General features: G+C 41.9%; 3 protein-coding genes across 7 annotated transcripts; 2 read left to right on the forward strand and 1 right to left on the reverse strand.

Moving 5' to 3' along the window:
- Positions 1 to 8,647, forward strand: LOC105267255 (uncharacterized). 4 transcript variants are annotated; one of them, XM_011305966.1, is made up of 7 exons: positions 1 to 882; positions 946 to 1,079; positions 1,214 to 1,237; positions 1,705 to 5,055; positions 5,114 to 5,149; positions 5,889 to 6,114; positions 6,175 to 8,647. In XM_011305966.1, exons 1-7 carry the CDS (start codon positions 777 to 779, stop codon positions 6,729 to 6,731), a joined length of 4,434 nt encoding a protein of 1,477 aa, XP_011304268.1. In that variant the 5' UTR covers positions 1 to 776; the 3' UTR covers positions 6,732 to 8,647. The 4 variants fall into 4 exon arrangements, with proteins under 4 accessions (XP_011304268.1, XP_011304265.1, XP_011304266.1 ...); XM_011305963.1 differs by having other exon boundaries at positions 2 to 882; positions 5,889 to 8,647; XM_011305964.1 differs by lacking the exon at positions 1,214 to 1,237 and having other exon boundaries at positions 2 to 882; positions 5,889 to 8,647.
- LOC105267254 (WD repeat-containing protein 13) lies at positions 8,132 to 11,548 on the reverse strand. 2 transcript variants are annotated; one of them, XM_011305960.1, is made up of 4 exons: positions 11,147 to 11,548; positions 9,930 to 10,591; positions 9,435 to 9,866; positions 8,132 to 9,195 (listed from the first exon to the last, which is right to left on the reverse strand). In XM_011305960.1, the coding sequence occupies exons 2-4, from the start codon at positions 10,544 to 10,546 to the stop codon at positions 8,964 to 8,966; spliced, it is 1,281 nt and encodes a 426-aa protein (XP_011304262.1). In that variant the 5' UTR covers positions 10,547 to 10,591; positions 11,147 to 11,548; the 3' UTR covers positions 8,132 to 8,963. The 2 variants fall into 2 exon arrangements, with proteins under 2 accessions (XP_011304262.1, XP_011304263.1); XM_011305961.1 differs by lacking the exon at positions 11,147 to 11,548 and adding an exon at positions 11,071 to 11,124.
- Positions 11,549 to 12,929: 1,381 nt separating this feature from the next.
- Rac1 (ras-related protein Rac1) lies at positions 12,930 to 16,297 on the forward strand. Its single transcript, XM_011305967.1, has 3 exons — positions 12,930 to 13,133; positions 13,540 to 13,927; positions 14,363 to 16,297. Exons 1-3 carry the CDS (start codon positions 13,099 to 13,101, stop codon positions 14,516 to 14,518), a joined length of 579 nt encoding a protein of 192 aa, XP_011304269.1. The 5' UTR covers positions 12,930 to 13,098; the 3' UTR covers positions 14,519 to 16,297.
- Positions 16,298 to 16,299: the final 2 nt, after the last annotated feature.

Consider the following 16,299-nt stretch of genomic DNA (forward strand, 5'->3'; position numbering starts at 1 on the left):
TACACGTGACATGTACTCGTGGCATGATCTGTAAAAAGTGGGTGTTGATAAGTGGGTGGTGGGGGGCAATCCCCTTGTGAAGAGTGAGAGGTCTGGTGAAATGAGGAGGAAGGGGCGAGGCCAGAGGCAGTTGGGTGGTTGGGTCACTCGGTTCTCCTCGGTAAACTCAATTCAACTGAGTGTTGGTGGCGTTCTCTGGCACTTATTGCTGTGCATTGCAGTGTTATGCTTGGGTACAGGGTACAGGTACATGTTTTTCCGTGTGAAGTTAACAGTGTGCAGTGGTAGTTGGTGTCGAGTGATCTCAGGTGGATGGTGCTGGTAACCAGGAGGAGGAAGAATCACCAGGAGTCGATGATTCATGACAATCGAGATTAGGAGTGTCGTTGAATCACTGAAAATCACTTGAAATCACTCCGTCACGGATCACTGGAGAGGGAGTGATTCTCTGGTGCACCAGCCTCTTATTAGTCCCGATGTGATCTGGCCACATCTCAGAATTATGTAGACGATCACCCCCCCAAATTAGCGACACCATGACACAATATCCAGCCGTTGGTGTGTTATAAATATACGGATAGGCGTTTGTACGGATTATTGGACTTGTTGGGACTGGATTTGTGAGATATCAGAGTCACTGGGTGTCTTTGAGTATTTCGTTTTGGTGTTTGGGGTCAGTTGTTGGGTGTCTGGGAGCAGTGGATGCGGGAGGGGATGTGATTTTTAACGGGTGGAGCTGGGGAAAAGGTGAAGGAGTGGTTGGGGAACATGGGAATATGGGTTTGAGGATATACGAGATGAAATGGTACTTGTGGGTGGGCTGGTGGTATCAGACCATCTCTTGGGCCAGTGGATTTCCTGTTGCCTCACTTGATTCGTCAGGTAGGTCAGGGTTTGTAGTTTTGGAGTGTTGTGGGCATTTATTTTGGTGATTTTGGATTTTAGTTATCAGGGGTGAGCCGTGGCAGCAGAGGTTACGGTGGGCTGTTGGGGCTCTTGCAGCTGCTGTTCTCGTTATCGTCTGCGTTTTCAGTTGTCTCTGCTGCAGGCGACAGCGACGAGCCTCCAAGGGCTTCCAGGTGTGTTTTACTAGTTTGGATTTTTAGGGGGGCTCAGCGCGATTTTTTTCTTCATGCCCATTTTACATGCGGCTTTCCTCGGTATTTCTCTGGTTTCTATTATTCAAATGCTGTATATTTGCTTTCGATTATAGAATTCTGGAGCTGAAAATACACAGGTAACGATCTGTAGGAAATTTGGATGTAGAGTTTGTAGAATTACGGGAGGAATTCTTTTTTCGTGCCGTAGAACATGTCGTAGAATCAATTCGTATTTAGAGTTCGAATATATATGAAATATATATTTTATTGATATATTTTATATATAGCTCTTTAATACGAAGTAGGTTTTGTAGAGATGGGGGAACCAATTAATTTTTGAGAGCAGTAAAACCAATCAATTCACGTTTTTAAGAAATGATTTCAATTAATTTGTCAATGAAATTACTTTACAAAATTCTTCAATAATTTCTGGATTTCGATGAATATGGAAATTACACTTGGAATTATATTTACTATTACTTTCAAACTCGTTTTGAATTTCCTTCTCGACTTTCAATTCAGCCAATTTAAATCACTTGGTTTCCCCTGTCACTAAATTATGAATTCCGAAAACACGTATCTCTAATCTCGCGAAATCTTCCAGGAATTCAAGGATGGCTCAGGCCTGTCAAAGGACGCGATCCTCTCCGGAGGGCTCTCGACGTTGGAGCTGGAGGTGCCTCGATCGACCTCAAATAATCGTGTAGAATTCGAGCCTCTGCCAGTGGAGCGTTTCGTCCAGGAACCGCGTCCACCTGGAAAACCAAAGCCACCCTCGCCGTCGCTCTTCGACCGAGAATTCGATAACGACGAAAACGGCGAGAATCCTAACCGTGAGTGGTTCTCGAAGGAGCTGCACATCCCCCGAGAGCGTTTGAAGTACCTCCGAGAGATCGGGAGAGGATGGTTCGGTAAAGTTGTGGAGGGTACGCAGGATCTGAATGACTCGGGAACCCGGGGGATCGTTGTGCGAATCCTAACGGAGGAGGCGACAGCCAGCGAGAAGGCGTGGTTTCTGGGTGAAGCACTGCCATACCTGAAGCTTCGACACAGAAATCTCCTCGAGTTGTTGGGCACTTGTCTGGAGACAGATCCCTATCTGCTGCTCTTCGAGTCATGTCCCACAGGGGACCTTAAGTCCTTTCTGCGAGCGAATCAGAGGTCTGAGGCCCTCACCACTGAGAAAATTCCCTTAAAGATGTCTCTGGATATTTCTTCAGCTCTTGGACACATGCACAGCCACGGTTTCGCCCACACAGATCTGTCTGCCAGGAACTGCCTAGTCTCTCCCACTCTCTCAATAAAATTAGGGGACTACGGCATTGGAGTGGAGAAGTACCCGGAGGACTACTACGTCGTGGGGGACAGAGCCCTCCCGATCAGGTGGTCAGCCCCTGAGAGTCTAGTGTGCACAGACACGACTATCGAGACTCGAGCGATAACTCCAAGGGCCAATCTCTGGAGCTTTGCCATTCTTCTCTACGAGATCGCCTCCTGGGGGAAGAGACCCTACGACTCTCTGGGGGACGAGCAAGTCATCGAGATGATCCTCTCATTAACGTTCGAGTCTCACCTGAAGCTCGAGGAATTATCCAGCTCTAAGAATCTCGTGGAGGCCCTAAAATCTTGTTGGAAAATAAATCCCAATGACAGACTTGATCTCGAGGATGTGATTGAGACCCTCCGGGGGAAGGAGTTGGATTTCGATGAACGTTGGCAGACCCTGAGGCCAAACACCAAAGAGAAGAGTGTGAGTCTGAAGGAGTTGAGAGCAAGTATGGATTCGGATTTGTGGCAGGGATTGCCTGAGGAGAAGCCCTCGACGACTCCCCAGGCTCGTTTCAGACTGGGACCAGAGGAGCCTTTGAAGCACGAATTGAGGACGCAGATGAGCCAGGAGTCCGGGTCTGAAACCGAGGAGGAGAGTTGGAGAGGGCGAGTGGAGCGCGGGGCCTACACTGAGAAAGTCAAGCAGAAGTCTAAGTCGATAGCTGATTTGATGGTTCTAGTGCACATAGACGATGACTCCGAGGCCGAGTGGTCTCTGGGGCAGGTGGCTGACAGACCAAGGAAGAAGGTTAATTCCTCTGGGAGTGTTGGGGACCTACCCTCAGTGATTGCTGATGAGTTCGACGAGGCTTTGAGGAAACTTCGAGATAATATTAGTTCAAACAACCCAGAGAGGGATCTAGGAGGTGAGGAGGTAATTGAGGTGACGATCGAGCCCATCCCCAGAGCCATACGCGAATTCAGCTCGACGCCGAAGTCCTCCAGGACACCTGAGCCTTGCGAAACCGATACCAAGGATTTCGTGGACGTCGAGCTCTGGAAGAACGCCCTAGAGTTCGAGCTGGAGCGGAAAAATCCGGGATTCGAGTCGATAAATTTTGAGGAGATAATCCAATCAGATAAAGTGGAAACAGTTCCTGACCTGATGGAGACATCATCAGCTCCAGATACCCCTCAATCCAGGGGTGAGATATCAGTGGACAATGAGGACTTCTCCGAGGACTCACCGGAGGACAGGAGAAAACCCAACCACGAAGAAGAGGATGAGAGAAAGCACTTGAGCACTCCCGACGACGAAAGGAGCTCGGACAGCGGTTTCAGGGACAAAGAGTCCTGCGAGGAGGAGGAGAACAACGTTCTATTTAACTCTGGAATTTCCCATTCAAACACTGAAGAAGAACAACTCAAGATTCTTTATGAATTGGATACAATTTTAGATGCTGAGTATTGTGGAAGTTATGAGGAGGAGAGGCCTTCCAATACATTGAAAATCAGTCACGAAGATGAGAGCACAGAGAGCATCAGCCAACCCACTGAAGTCTTAGATCTCGAAAAGGAGAGGATCAATGGGACTGTAGATAATGTAATTACTGTAGATAAAGACCTAGAGAATTGTACAAATAATATTAAACACGAGCCCAGTGGATCGAACCTGTCGAGATACAGTGAGCATGATGATCACGATGCTGAGGACGACGACAGCTCGACTATGTCCCTGAGAAGTGACAACTCGTACGTTTCGTTTAATCTCGATGAGGAGTTTGTCGCTGCCATTAGGAATGAGTTGAGGGAAAAGCTGCCAAGGGCCCAGTTGGCTGTGGTGGAGTCACAGGAGTTGAGAGACGACGAGGAACCGTCTGTGAACAGTGTCCACGAGGAAGAGGCCTCATGGGGGCCTAATGAGGAGGGCTCAGGCCCTGGAAATATTGATATTGCTATTAGGTACAATGTTTATGGGACTCCCTTGAGTCCCATCCTCGAGGAAAGGGAGAGTGCTGTGACGTCTGAGTCGTTGGCATCGAGGGAGGACTCGAGGGAGGTCTCAGAGGGCTCCAGGTTCTCTCTGTCGGAAGATGTTATCGTCGTGGACACCAGGACAAATCGAGTTGTTCTTGTTGAGGGTAATGGAAAAAATATTGAGGAGGATAGGGATACGTGTGCAGATATTTCGGATGATGAGAGTGGTGAGGGAAATGTTAGGGCTCAAGTGAAGGGGAAGACAGGTGGGGCTCCACTGCCAAGTCCTGAGGAGGAGTCCAAGTGGCAGGCCCAGTTTCCTATTCCTCTTCAACTGCAGGATGATCTCATGTCCACGAGTTTCAGCACTGAACACGAGTGGGACAGCCAGGATGAGGATGAGGAGGCTGGGGGAGAGGAGAGCCGAGGGGCTGAGGTGGAGGATGGGAACAGCTCTAGCTCCGGGGAGTTCGTTTGGAAGAGGTACAATGAGGAGAGCTGCAGGGAGGAGGTCACACCGACCAGTCAGAAAATCGACGAGGAGGATGACGATGAGGAGAACTGCAGGGAGGCGGTCACACCGACCAGTCAGAAAATCGATGATGAAGATGACGATGAGGAGGAGGAATTCACACCCTCAGCTTGGGATGCTACACTGGCTCCTCATAGATCTGCACTCAGATCACCCGAGAAGAACGTCAAGAGTGGGGTGAGTTTCCTGGGTGAGGGGGGCATCATGGATGAGGGAGGTATTACGTAAGTCTCAGGAGTTTTGTGTTTTTTCTTGCTCCCAGGATGAACTGGTAAATTATGGATTACATTTTGATGTTGGAATGCTTGTGTTGGGCTTTTAATACTCTTTTGCACACGTTCACATCACAGATTCTGGGGGCTGCGGGATATACAAGCACTTGGATTTTTCGCTTAAAAATTTCGTTGCCAGATATTTTTTATCATTTCGGATGTCATTCTTTTTTTAAAGTTCAATTTTGAAGAGAGATGCCGAAAAAATTGAAAAATTCATTTTTTGAATATTAGAATATTTTTTCAAACATCAGGCAAAAAATTTTTATTGCTCAACAGCTTCCTGGAAATAAAATTTTATGAAATAAAAATAATTCGAAGAATTTGATAAATACAGTATTTTCTGTGAATCAAATTTAATTACAGTATCAGACACGAGGTTGATGAAACTGATATGATAACTTGAATATCCTCAAGCCCTAAATTATTATCTGCACTTCTGGAGGTCTAAATAAGATTCTCCACTCTCAAAAAATTCTTCAAAAAAGCGAACGTCAATTTTCTGTGGAAGATGTTCAAAATAATCGAAATTATGCATAAGGCTACCGAGAGCTGAATAATTTGAATGATTATTCATAGAAAGCGAATGTCGAAAAAAAAACTTGCAAAATGTGACTTGAATGACGCTGAAACCGAAAAAAAAATTTTTTCAAATTCCCATACTGCAATTGCAAAAGGTACTCGGCTGAGTATTTGCCTGACAATCCAGATGAAAAATAACCGTTCGAATGCTTGCAGGATCAGAAGAAGAACGTGTGGTTCAAGAAGCAGAGATACCACTGTGTGTACGAGTACCCGAAGGAGACACAGTCGTCGGATTTTCCGAGTCCAGCAGCAACGACATGGGAGCCAACGTCGTACGTCGACTGGGAAGAGATGATGGACGAGCCCCGTCTGGACGTCTACCCCCTGGACTACGATGATTCGAATCACCTGGGTGACGACGAGTTCTTCGTGAGCAGTGGTAATAGACCCTTCCAATTTCAAGCTGGGGATGGGAAATACGTGAGTCAATTTTTCCCAGGGGCGAACGTCGGCACAATCGACGACGACGTCACAGCACCCAGTGACAATCACCAAGTGCAGCTCGGAGAGCTACGACACACTCGTGACAAATTGAAGCTCAATCTCCCCATCACCCAGGAGAATCACTCGGTGCCTCAGGTGTTCAACAACGAGTGCGACGAGGAACCAACAAACGACGAGAGAACTGAGCGCAAGGAGAACAGCTCTGAGTCATCTCTCTCCAAGGACGAGCAGTCGATTAGATCAATTCTTAGATCTCCAGAGTTGTCCCCCGATGAGAGGAAAACAGAGGACGAGAGTGCAGACGAGGTCAGCGAGCTCGAGCCCTCCAAGACTGATAACACGAGCCATCCTAAATCTTCCGGGCGGCCCCTTGTCATCTCCAGTGGAGGAGACACTGAAATAACAGGTGGTGAACGTCAGAAGTCTCAAGGCAATGATCAAGAAAATGGCACTCCCAAGGATGAAGGAGTAGTTCAACCCTCCAACATCGAAAATGTCATAGAGACACGCAGTGAGATTGAAGAAACAGAGAAAAATGGTAATCCGGCCTGAAACGTCCATGTCATAATTACATTTTAGAGTTCAACCGTCCGAGGAGGGAAGATTGCACTGTTGATAAATTTCCAGAGATAAACTCAAGGCCTTCTGTGAGAATTTTATAGAAAATTGTCGCATTTTTTGAGGATTATTTTAGCAGGGAAGTGGGTCAGTGAGAGCAGTCGAATTTGAATGTTTTTGAAAATTACGTTTTAGAGAAAGAATTAGTGAATGAGAAAAATTAGATGGAAGTATTAAAAGACTTTTTTTCATGGGAGTTTAATTGGCTCAGGAAAAAGTATTTTGACTTTTCCATCGTGAACAGGGAGAGAGTTTTCAGAATCAATCGATAATGATTCGATAATCGATTATGATAAAATATGAGAGGACAATTTTTTATAGAATTCTGACAGAAAATCAGTAGCATTTTTCGAAGGAAGCGGTAGGTTTTTCGAAATTTTATCATAATTTCGGTAATTTCGAAAAGAGAAAGTGGCATAAGTCAAAAATAAGATTAACACGTATGGAAAAATTCGACGTAACAATTCCCTTGGAATTCTATTATTTTTCTTTCAGATTTGTGACAAAAAGAAATCGACAAGTTTTTGTTGCCATCGATTCTGATGAAATTTTTAGGTGAAAAATTCTCGAGTACGATTTTCTCCGGAATTTTTTCATACGTGAAGACAAAACCTTTTAGAGAGCTCAATTGGCCAAGTCCGTCCGCAGATGAACTCCTTCACAAAGAGAAAAAGAAAAATTCATTTTTGGTCTTGTAAATATTCAGAGTACACGTTCATAGATTAAGTACTCTTTCAACTTTAGTTGATACTTTTCAGATTGCGATAGTCTGGAGGTCTTTACCGAATGTATATATGTATTAATTTAATCGTAGATGCACCAGAGTCGTGCCTAAACATTGAAGTATCCTCATTATTATTTTAATCCGTGGTAAAAAAAATCTTAAGCGTTATTTTCTCGTTGAGCATTACATTAATATAGATAATAATTTGTTTTAACAATTCATCGACATAATATGAAAAGGGTAATTTTCAAAGGTACTTTTTAATTGTTATTCGCTAGCGCCAAAACAGCTCTCTATTCGTCGAAACGTATTTATTAATTTCGCGATGAAATAAAATGAAAAGAAAAACGAGGAAAAATGGTGGGAGAAATATCATTTGAGCAAGTTAGCCTGTGATAATGGAAACTACGAGATATTTTTTTTTTTTCTACATTTGGAAATGGATCTGTGATTGATGATAAAAAGGATGGAAAGATCATTGATTACTTTTTTAAGTATTTACCTGAAATTTTCGATTAGATTAAACCGAGAATATGCTATTGACAAGTTCAACGCACAGTTACGTAATTTTTTTTAGAGTAGGATTCACCGATTCTATTGCACCATTAAAAGAGTGGAGAAATATTTTTTAATCATTCAATATATTCAACAAGTGAATACCAAAAAAAAAGGAAGTGGAAGCAATTTGAACGTGTTTTCTTACGTATTTTCTAACTGAGGAGTATTGCAATATTAATTTTATCCCATTAACTCGACATTTCGCTCATATTAATTTTTTTTTAATACGTAAAGCATTTCGTTTATAAAAATAGTACGTCACGTGCTCGAGAGCTTTATTTTACAGTAATAAATTCATGGAATCTCGAGGGAAATCAAGTAAACATAAGTTATTTACTATTGAAAAAAATTAAATCAAAGGTGCAGTAAACCGACTGAATGCTCTCGAAAGCAAAATATTACGACAATGAGGAGTGAGTCACCAAAAGATAGCAATTGTTATCGCTACATTGATAGGGACTGTAGATGCTCGGCTTTTCCGGCGGTCGTCATTCAAGAACACCCATATGCACCATCGCTACAATTTGTAGGATATTACAATGAATAGAGGACGATTAATATATTGCTATACACGTGTTGTTCTTTATCCATATCCCACTAATACTAATGCTCCATATATCCATTCTTCAATTCACTCTCGCAACATTAATTAATTCGATTATTAATTATTCCTAATATTTTCGATAGAAGAATATACTCTTGTTAAATCTACTCATCTACCACTCCCTATACTCTTAGAATTAAGACTGTTCAATATTAAATCGTCTCCGTAATCAATTATTTCCTGAGTTACGAAGATAATTTTTCGATTAGGTTCTATGGGGTTTCTATAAAAAATTGTTATAGTCTCTTCCAGTACGAGTGTTGGATATAGGAGAGATTTCTCAGTTCTGCCATATGATGACAAGCCCCTGGTGGTCTCCAGTGGCGAGATACGTCTCATCGTAGTTGAAAGCGATCGAGAGAATTGGGGCGGAATGCCCATGTAGTCTATTAACCTGGGCAGCTTTGCCCTCCCGGGCAGTATCCAACAGGTGAACAGATCCGTCTTCTGAGCCACTGGCTATCAGGCACGCGCCCATTCGAGGGCAGAACGTTGACCTCACTAGATACTGCCTTTGAAAAAGAAAAACAATCCAGAGATGTTCTTTATTGTTATCACACCCCAAGGCTAACGCTCTTGTAAAACACAAAAAAAACTTTCATATTATATAATTAAATTGAATTATTATCAAACATTAGGAAAACTAACATGCGAGGAATAATTAATATGATTAAGTGTTGAAGGAGAGAGAGGTAACGAACAAATGAAAATTCTATTTCAAGAGTGTCTATTTCAATGTGAAATGACTCACTGGTGCTTGATGGGGTATTTTTTCCAGACACTGAGCGTTCCCTGGGAGTCAGCAATTTTGTAAACAGAAACAGCATTGCAGGCACTGCTGACGAGAACAGTAGGCCAGGGAGACTCCCTCGAGAGCCAGGGTCTCCAGGATAGACTGGTAACTGCTCCTCCAAGGTTGTCAATCCTTCTGAGTTTAGAGAGTCTCCCAGAGGCTGTCTCCATTCGAAGACTGGTGATGGTTCCTCTGTCGTTGCCAGTCCAGATGAGAGAGCCTCCGCTTTCCTCACACGTCAGGGAGAGCATCTTTCCTCCAATCTTTGTCGTTCCTCCTCTGGGGTAGATCCCAGTTGATACGTTGAGAATCTGCAGGAGCCCCTGCCCATTTCCAGTGATTACGAGATTATTGTTTGCAGGGACAAACGCACAACAAAGCACCTCCGACCTGAAATTACCAAATCAATTGACACCGAATAAATAATTACAGGTAAATCCACGTGATAGTGACCTGAATGGATCGGAGACGACTCTCAGACAGACTGGACTAGCATCTCCATGGACTCCCCAGAGCCTAACCGTGGCATCCAGACCGGAGGACACGATGAGATCGTTGCTGATGCTCCAGTCGATGGCAGTCACCCCCTTTTGGTGACCCTCGAGCTTCGCCATCACCCTGGGGGGTGAATCTGTGACATTGCAGATGGATATCGTCCCATCGAAGGAGGCACAGCACAATTTCGACCGATCGTTGTTGGCGAATTTCAGTGCTGTGACACCTGCAATGTGCTGATCAAACACGTGGTGGACACCAGCGAAGGCAAAACTCTCAGCTGTAGATTTACGATTGAGTCTCGTGTGCGTAGACTTGTCGTCGGGAATCCCCAGGCCGTTGTACTCCGATATCGTGCCGTATCTTGATCTCAAGAGTTCTGCCCTGAGTTTGACGTATGTGGGACGGAGGGAGGGATCCTTGGACTCTTTGTCCCGGAGGAGTTGGGATCTACGACGTATATACAGCATCCCGAAGGCTGGTTGTGTACTTGTCCGACGAGTGTTGTATTTTGCGTCCAGGGCGAAGACCTGCTGAGGCCACTGGAGAATCCATTTTGAGGTGGTCCCGCTCATTTTCTCTCGGGTTTCATGGAGACTCGTGGAGCACGGGTTTCATTCCTGCACATGAAAAAATACTCGCGATTGTAAAAATCATTTTTTTCACGACCACATGAATTTTGCGTTTTACTAACATCTCAATTTGCGTCATTTTTTTTTAGAAATTAATCATTTCGGAATAAGGAATGCACGAATTTTTTCTTTAACTCATAATTCCGATCTTATAATTGATCTGTATATTAGCCTTGGCGATTTCTTATTGTTAGGAATGATTTCTAAATGTGAAAGTTTCTCCGTTGACCACATTTTTATTTACAACTGGTCCGTACGTCGACCTTGAGTATTTGTTGTTGTTATGAACGTTTTCCAAATGTGAAAGTATTTTTTGTTTTACAGTCGAAAAAAATCATGAATATAATTAATTTCTGGTGTTGATTGATTCGACTGTTCAATCCCATAATTGTGTCGATTCCTCTCGCGTAAATCCATGTTATTATTCCGATTATTAATGTAAACATTTTTTAGGTCGACTCCCTAACCTTGAAGATTTTCACGATCAAAACAGAATTATTTACAAATGTCAGAGGTTCCATCGGTGACAATGAAATGACTCACCTTTGATGGTAAATAGGTGCTATCGATATATTGGAGGTGCAATTACCGTTCCCATATTCTTCTGTTTATATTTACAGAGAAGTAAACAGCACCAGTAATTACGTCCTTGACTCCGTCGGTACTCCAGGACAATTGCATTCAAATAGTGACGTGTGGACGGGTATCACCGTATCCGTTATTCAAACTGAGATTCCGTCATCACGTGAAAATAGACAAAAGATTCTGTCAAAAGATTCTGTCATAAACGAGAGAATATGAGGAACCGCAATTTCAGTTTCTCAAAATACAATTTTTCCGTCAACCAACGGACGTTTTCAGTTATTTCCTCATCGAGGTAATAAATCCTTCATCATTAATTCGTGTAAAAATATGGAAATCATCTTTTTTAACTCCAGCTCCAGAGGACGATTTAAGATCATCAACGAGACAAATGAATTCAACAATTGATTTCACAAATTCACCTACGAAATTATAATAAAACTCAAAAACTAAAACAATAGAAAAATGGAAATAAAAATACATAATGTATATTATACTATAACTAAATACATTTATATATAAATATATAAAAAATGATTGCCTGTTCATTTTTCTCTGTACAAAATCTTTTACCAAATTCACCTATCATTTTTTTGAATTAATGAATTCTTATGGAATAATTGCAATGCCGTAATTCGCGATGGGTTTTTTTCCAAAATATAAAGAAAAATCCAAAAGTATCGAGATTATCAGAATTGTCTGATCGAGTTTTCTAGGAATTATAATACAATGTACTGAGAGATAAATGCAGTATCGGTAAGTTATATATTATGACAGTGTGACACATGATCTGTATGACTCAATTCAACTAGAAATTCTGCGTCAATTAAAATGCTTGAAAACTTCATCAGTTCTCTCGGATGTTAGAGCCGTTCCGGCAATCTATCACACGAATGAACAAATTCCGAAACTAGGCCACTGCATTAATTAATTAATTCTCGAAAAATCCCATCAGATCGAGCTGCAAATGACATCATCACCGATTACACTGCATCCAAGGCAGACGTGATTCAACGGATTCTCTTATTCATCCAAAAAAAAAAATCCCGCCTTTTCTATCATTTCAATTCAAATGTTTCCTCTCTCAAAATCATGGAATCCCAATCGATGAATTAATTAACAATGACTCCATTAATGAAATTCCCTAATGCTCTCAAACTTTCAAAAATCTGTCCTCCCCTAATTTAAAAACAATCACTAAAATAAAAAAAAGATTGCGAACCGCAAATTTGGAAAATGCGAAAACTCAGCGAATGACTTGATGACCTTCAATTCCAAATTCAACAATCACCATCAATCCTGGGATATCCCCAGGAAAAATATCCTGTAAAAATTCAAATTCAAAATAAGTCGATAAAATGTAAATGTAAAATTCGAATGACAAGACAACAGACAAGTGCGATAATGGTAAAAAATTGATTGAAATAGAATCACCAGTACATGACAATTTCCAAAAAAAGTGAAGTTATAATTAATCCCCTCGCTCCTCCCGCAGCGCCAGTTCGCTTCGTCGGTCTCTCACATATTTCCACGTTGAAGACCTCCCCGAGGGCCTCCTCGGTACATTCCACACCATAAGCCCCAGAAATACCGAAAAAAGTGGTGGATGAGGGGGGTTCAGGGAGTTGAGGAAGTGGGCAGAAGTGGATGAGGGTGCGAGAGAGTGAGAGAGTTGGAGGTGGTGCTGAGCTATGACCTCTCACTCAGGCCCGGGACTCCAGCGTGAGACAGAGAGCTCCCGTCCACTCCCGTCGGCCGCTCCTTGGTCTCTCCGGTCTCTCCGTGTCTCGTGTACCGACACCATCCAACAAATTTTACCCAGAGCAATATCCCGAAATCACTCATTATCACAATCTTCATCCGGGGAAGCAAGTGATTATTGAGTGTCGAGTCAATCGAATTGTTCGACGACGATGCAGGCCATCAAGTGCGTCGTTGTTGGTGACGGGTGAGTTAAATACACAAATCATTGTTGAGTGTTTATCGGGTACCGTCAACAGGGCGGGGAATTGGGGATTCGGAAACGTTCCAGTGCTACTCATTTATTACACTATTATTTTATTCTTTGAATTTCCTCTTTACCCCGTGATTAATTAGAGAGTAATCACGGGGTAATGAGGAAATTCATGAGTATTTTTCGGGCGTGGTGATACATTTGGCGCCTCGTCATGTTTTTATCGAGTTTAATTACCTCGTTATGACGATATCACTGTGGAGTACATCAATTAATAACGTGCTGATTCGAAATTTTTAGTGTCCTCGTTGTTAATTGATTTGGTGGTTTTCTTGTTATTTATTTTATTTTTTGACAATTGCTCTGGTATTTTTATTTGATGTGTCTGTTCTGTGTACAGAGCTGTTGGTAAGACGTGTCTGCTGATCAGTTACACCACCAATGCCTTCCCCGGGGAGTACATACCCACAGTCTTCGATAACTATTCGGCTAATGTTATGGTTGATGGTAAACCGATAAATCTTGGACTGTGGGATACAGCGGGTCAGGAGGATTATGACAGGCTGAGGCCACTGTCCTATCCCCAGACTGATGTTTTTCTCATCTGCTTTTCACTTGTGAATCCAGCGAGTTTTGAGAATGTTCGGGCCAAGTGGTATCCCGAGGTACGTCATCATTGTCCAGCTACACCGATTATCCTTGTGGGGACGAAACTCGATCTACGCGAGGATAAGGAGACCATCGAGAAGCTCAAAGACAAGAAACTTGCGCCGATAACCTATCCACAGGTACTTGTCTCATTTCGTTATTCATGATTTTGGTGGTCTCAGGAAATTGAAGGAGAGAGCGAAAATTTTATTGTAACCTCTTTTGTAGGCCTCGAGTAGCTCTGTAAAAAACATTTCAACAAATATTTTGATGTATCTCATAATTTTTGAGATATTTTCCCAAAATTCGGAGATAAATGCGACAATCTAATGCTATTTCTATAATCCCATGAGCTTTCAACTCTGAAAAAAAATCTAAAGTGCCTCAGCCTCACCTAAATGGACTTTGTGATTTAATTACCCAGCGTTTTATCAAGAATTCTACGGAATTCATATTCTGTGTCACATACTGAGTTCCTAGTTTTTTTGGTTCTTTTATTCATGTTCTCTTAATAATTCATAACTTTTGAAAAAAATGTGGAAATGAGATGAATGAATTATGTGATTTATTTCCAGGGATTGGCAATGGCCAAAGAGATCGGAGCAGTGAAATATCTCGAGTGCTCGGCTCTAACGCAAAAGGGCCTGAAAACAGTGTTCGACGAGGCGATACGCGCGGTATTATGTCCAGTTCTCCAGGCAAAACCAAAGCGCAAGTGTTGCCTCCTATAATATTAATTTATCAACGACGCCTGATCGACCCTCGAGCGTGTGTCACCTGTCGTCTCCGCAGCTTCCAAGTGAAGTTGAATTAGCGTGGATCAAGTGAAAATTTTTCTATTGTTTTTCCCCTTCTCCTCTATTATCGTAGGGAATGTGAAAAGAAAAATGGCAGGAGTTATCAGCGCACAAAATACCGAGTGTACAGAAGGAAAAAATGGAAGAGAGCTTATCAAATGTATTTAGGGAGGACTAAATACGAGAGAAATAATGTGGGATGTATGGAACCGCGTGGTTTCCTTTACTGGAACATTCAATGTACAACACTTTTTATTTTCTATTTAAATTACATTTTTCCTCGCGTTATCATGAATCACGATCGAGGTGAGTCAAAACTCAGCGTCGATGGAATTTACTGGAAGGGATGAGAAATTTTAATTACACAATTTTTCGAGAACAAGGACTCGTCGGAGTCGAGAATTGGAACCAATAGTGTACAGAGGAGAAGAAAACTAGAGAATATATGAATTGAGTCAGTGGCGAAGGTGTAATTTTACTTGAATGAATTTACAATTTTTCTTACTGATTGATTTGTTAGCAAAACTGTCGGTCTATGGGGAAAGGGTCAAAAGACTTTTTTTGTTGCTGATTAAATTTTCAACACAAAGTGTTTTTGATGTTTCCCTCTCAAATTAATAGTTTTTGAGATCAGTTGAGATTTCAGAAAATTGTAAAATTCTACTTGTACCATTTTACAACTTTTCCACTGAATTTTCTCATCTGTTGGCAGTAACTACTGTGATAATTCGATTGCCACAGCAGTTATTGGAGACTCGATGCACAATACAAAACCGTTTAGACGTAATGGAGGCGATTAACGAAAGAGAAATAGTTATAACGAGAAATTACGATAATTACATTCAAACCATGCTCTAGAGTCGTGCAAGTTTTAGGTTCGTAAGGGGAGGGGAGAGATCCAGAGGTTTTTAATGAGTGCATCTTTCAGTGCTCTCTCGATCCGCATTTATTGGCTTCGTTAGGAAATCCCAAATTTGTTGCTCTTGCACAATTTGCGGTTTTTTTTTATTGTGTAGGTTTTGTAAATCGTGACGTTTTAATTTTTACTATCTGAATTCGTCGATTATCTCGGGTAGATAGAGTTCCAGAGCGAAATATCAGAGGAACTTTTTGTATCTGATTAAATTTCAAACCGGAAGTTCCAGTGATAATTTTTTCTAGAGTCCTTCATCCTCGAGATAATGACAGACTCAGTGGCGAGTGAATCGAACATTCACGTTTTGCAATTTCTCAGTTGAATGATAGGTTTGAAAAGTAATAATAAAAAAATGTGAGTCATTCTCACCCGCCGTATGCCTACGAAGAATAGAAATTAAACACGATCGAGTAGTTGAGAGGAAAAATTCCGAATAAATTGCACCGAGAAGACGCATTAACAATAGGCCAATAAAATGTGAAGAACCAGAAGAAGAAGTATCCCACGATTTTTATTTCGATTCATCCTTGGTGTGACTAGGTAAAGTGTGGATGTTACGAACGCATGGGTTATAAACAAAATAAATAAAACGTAAAAAAAAAAAACTAGATGCAAGTGAGCGAGTGATGAAATAGAAAATAATTGTAAATAACTGCTGGAGTTCAAACTCATTCCTATTACTGTCATCATCGCGTCGTATGTGTAAGCTACTAATCGAATCTAAATCGAAGGGAGAAGAAACGTTACTTGTTTTTTATATATATATTTGAGTATATACGAAAAATGATTGAAAAGACCA

This window comes from Fopius arisanus, unplaced genomic scaffold (genome assembly GCF_000806365.1).
Source record: "Fopius arisanus strain USDA-PBARC FA_bdor unplaced genomic scaffold, ASM80636v1 scaffold00045, whole genome shotgun sequence".
Classification (NCBI taxonomy): domain Eukaryota; kingdom Metazoa; phylum Arthropoda; class Insecta; order Hymenoptera; family Braconidae; genus Fopius; species Fopius arisanus.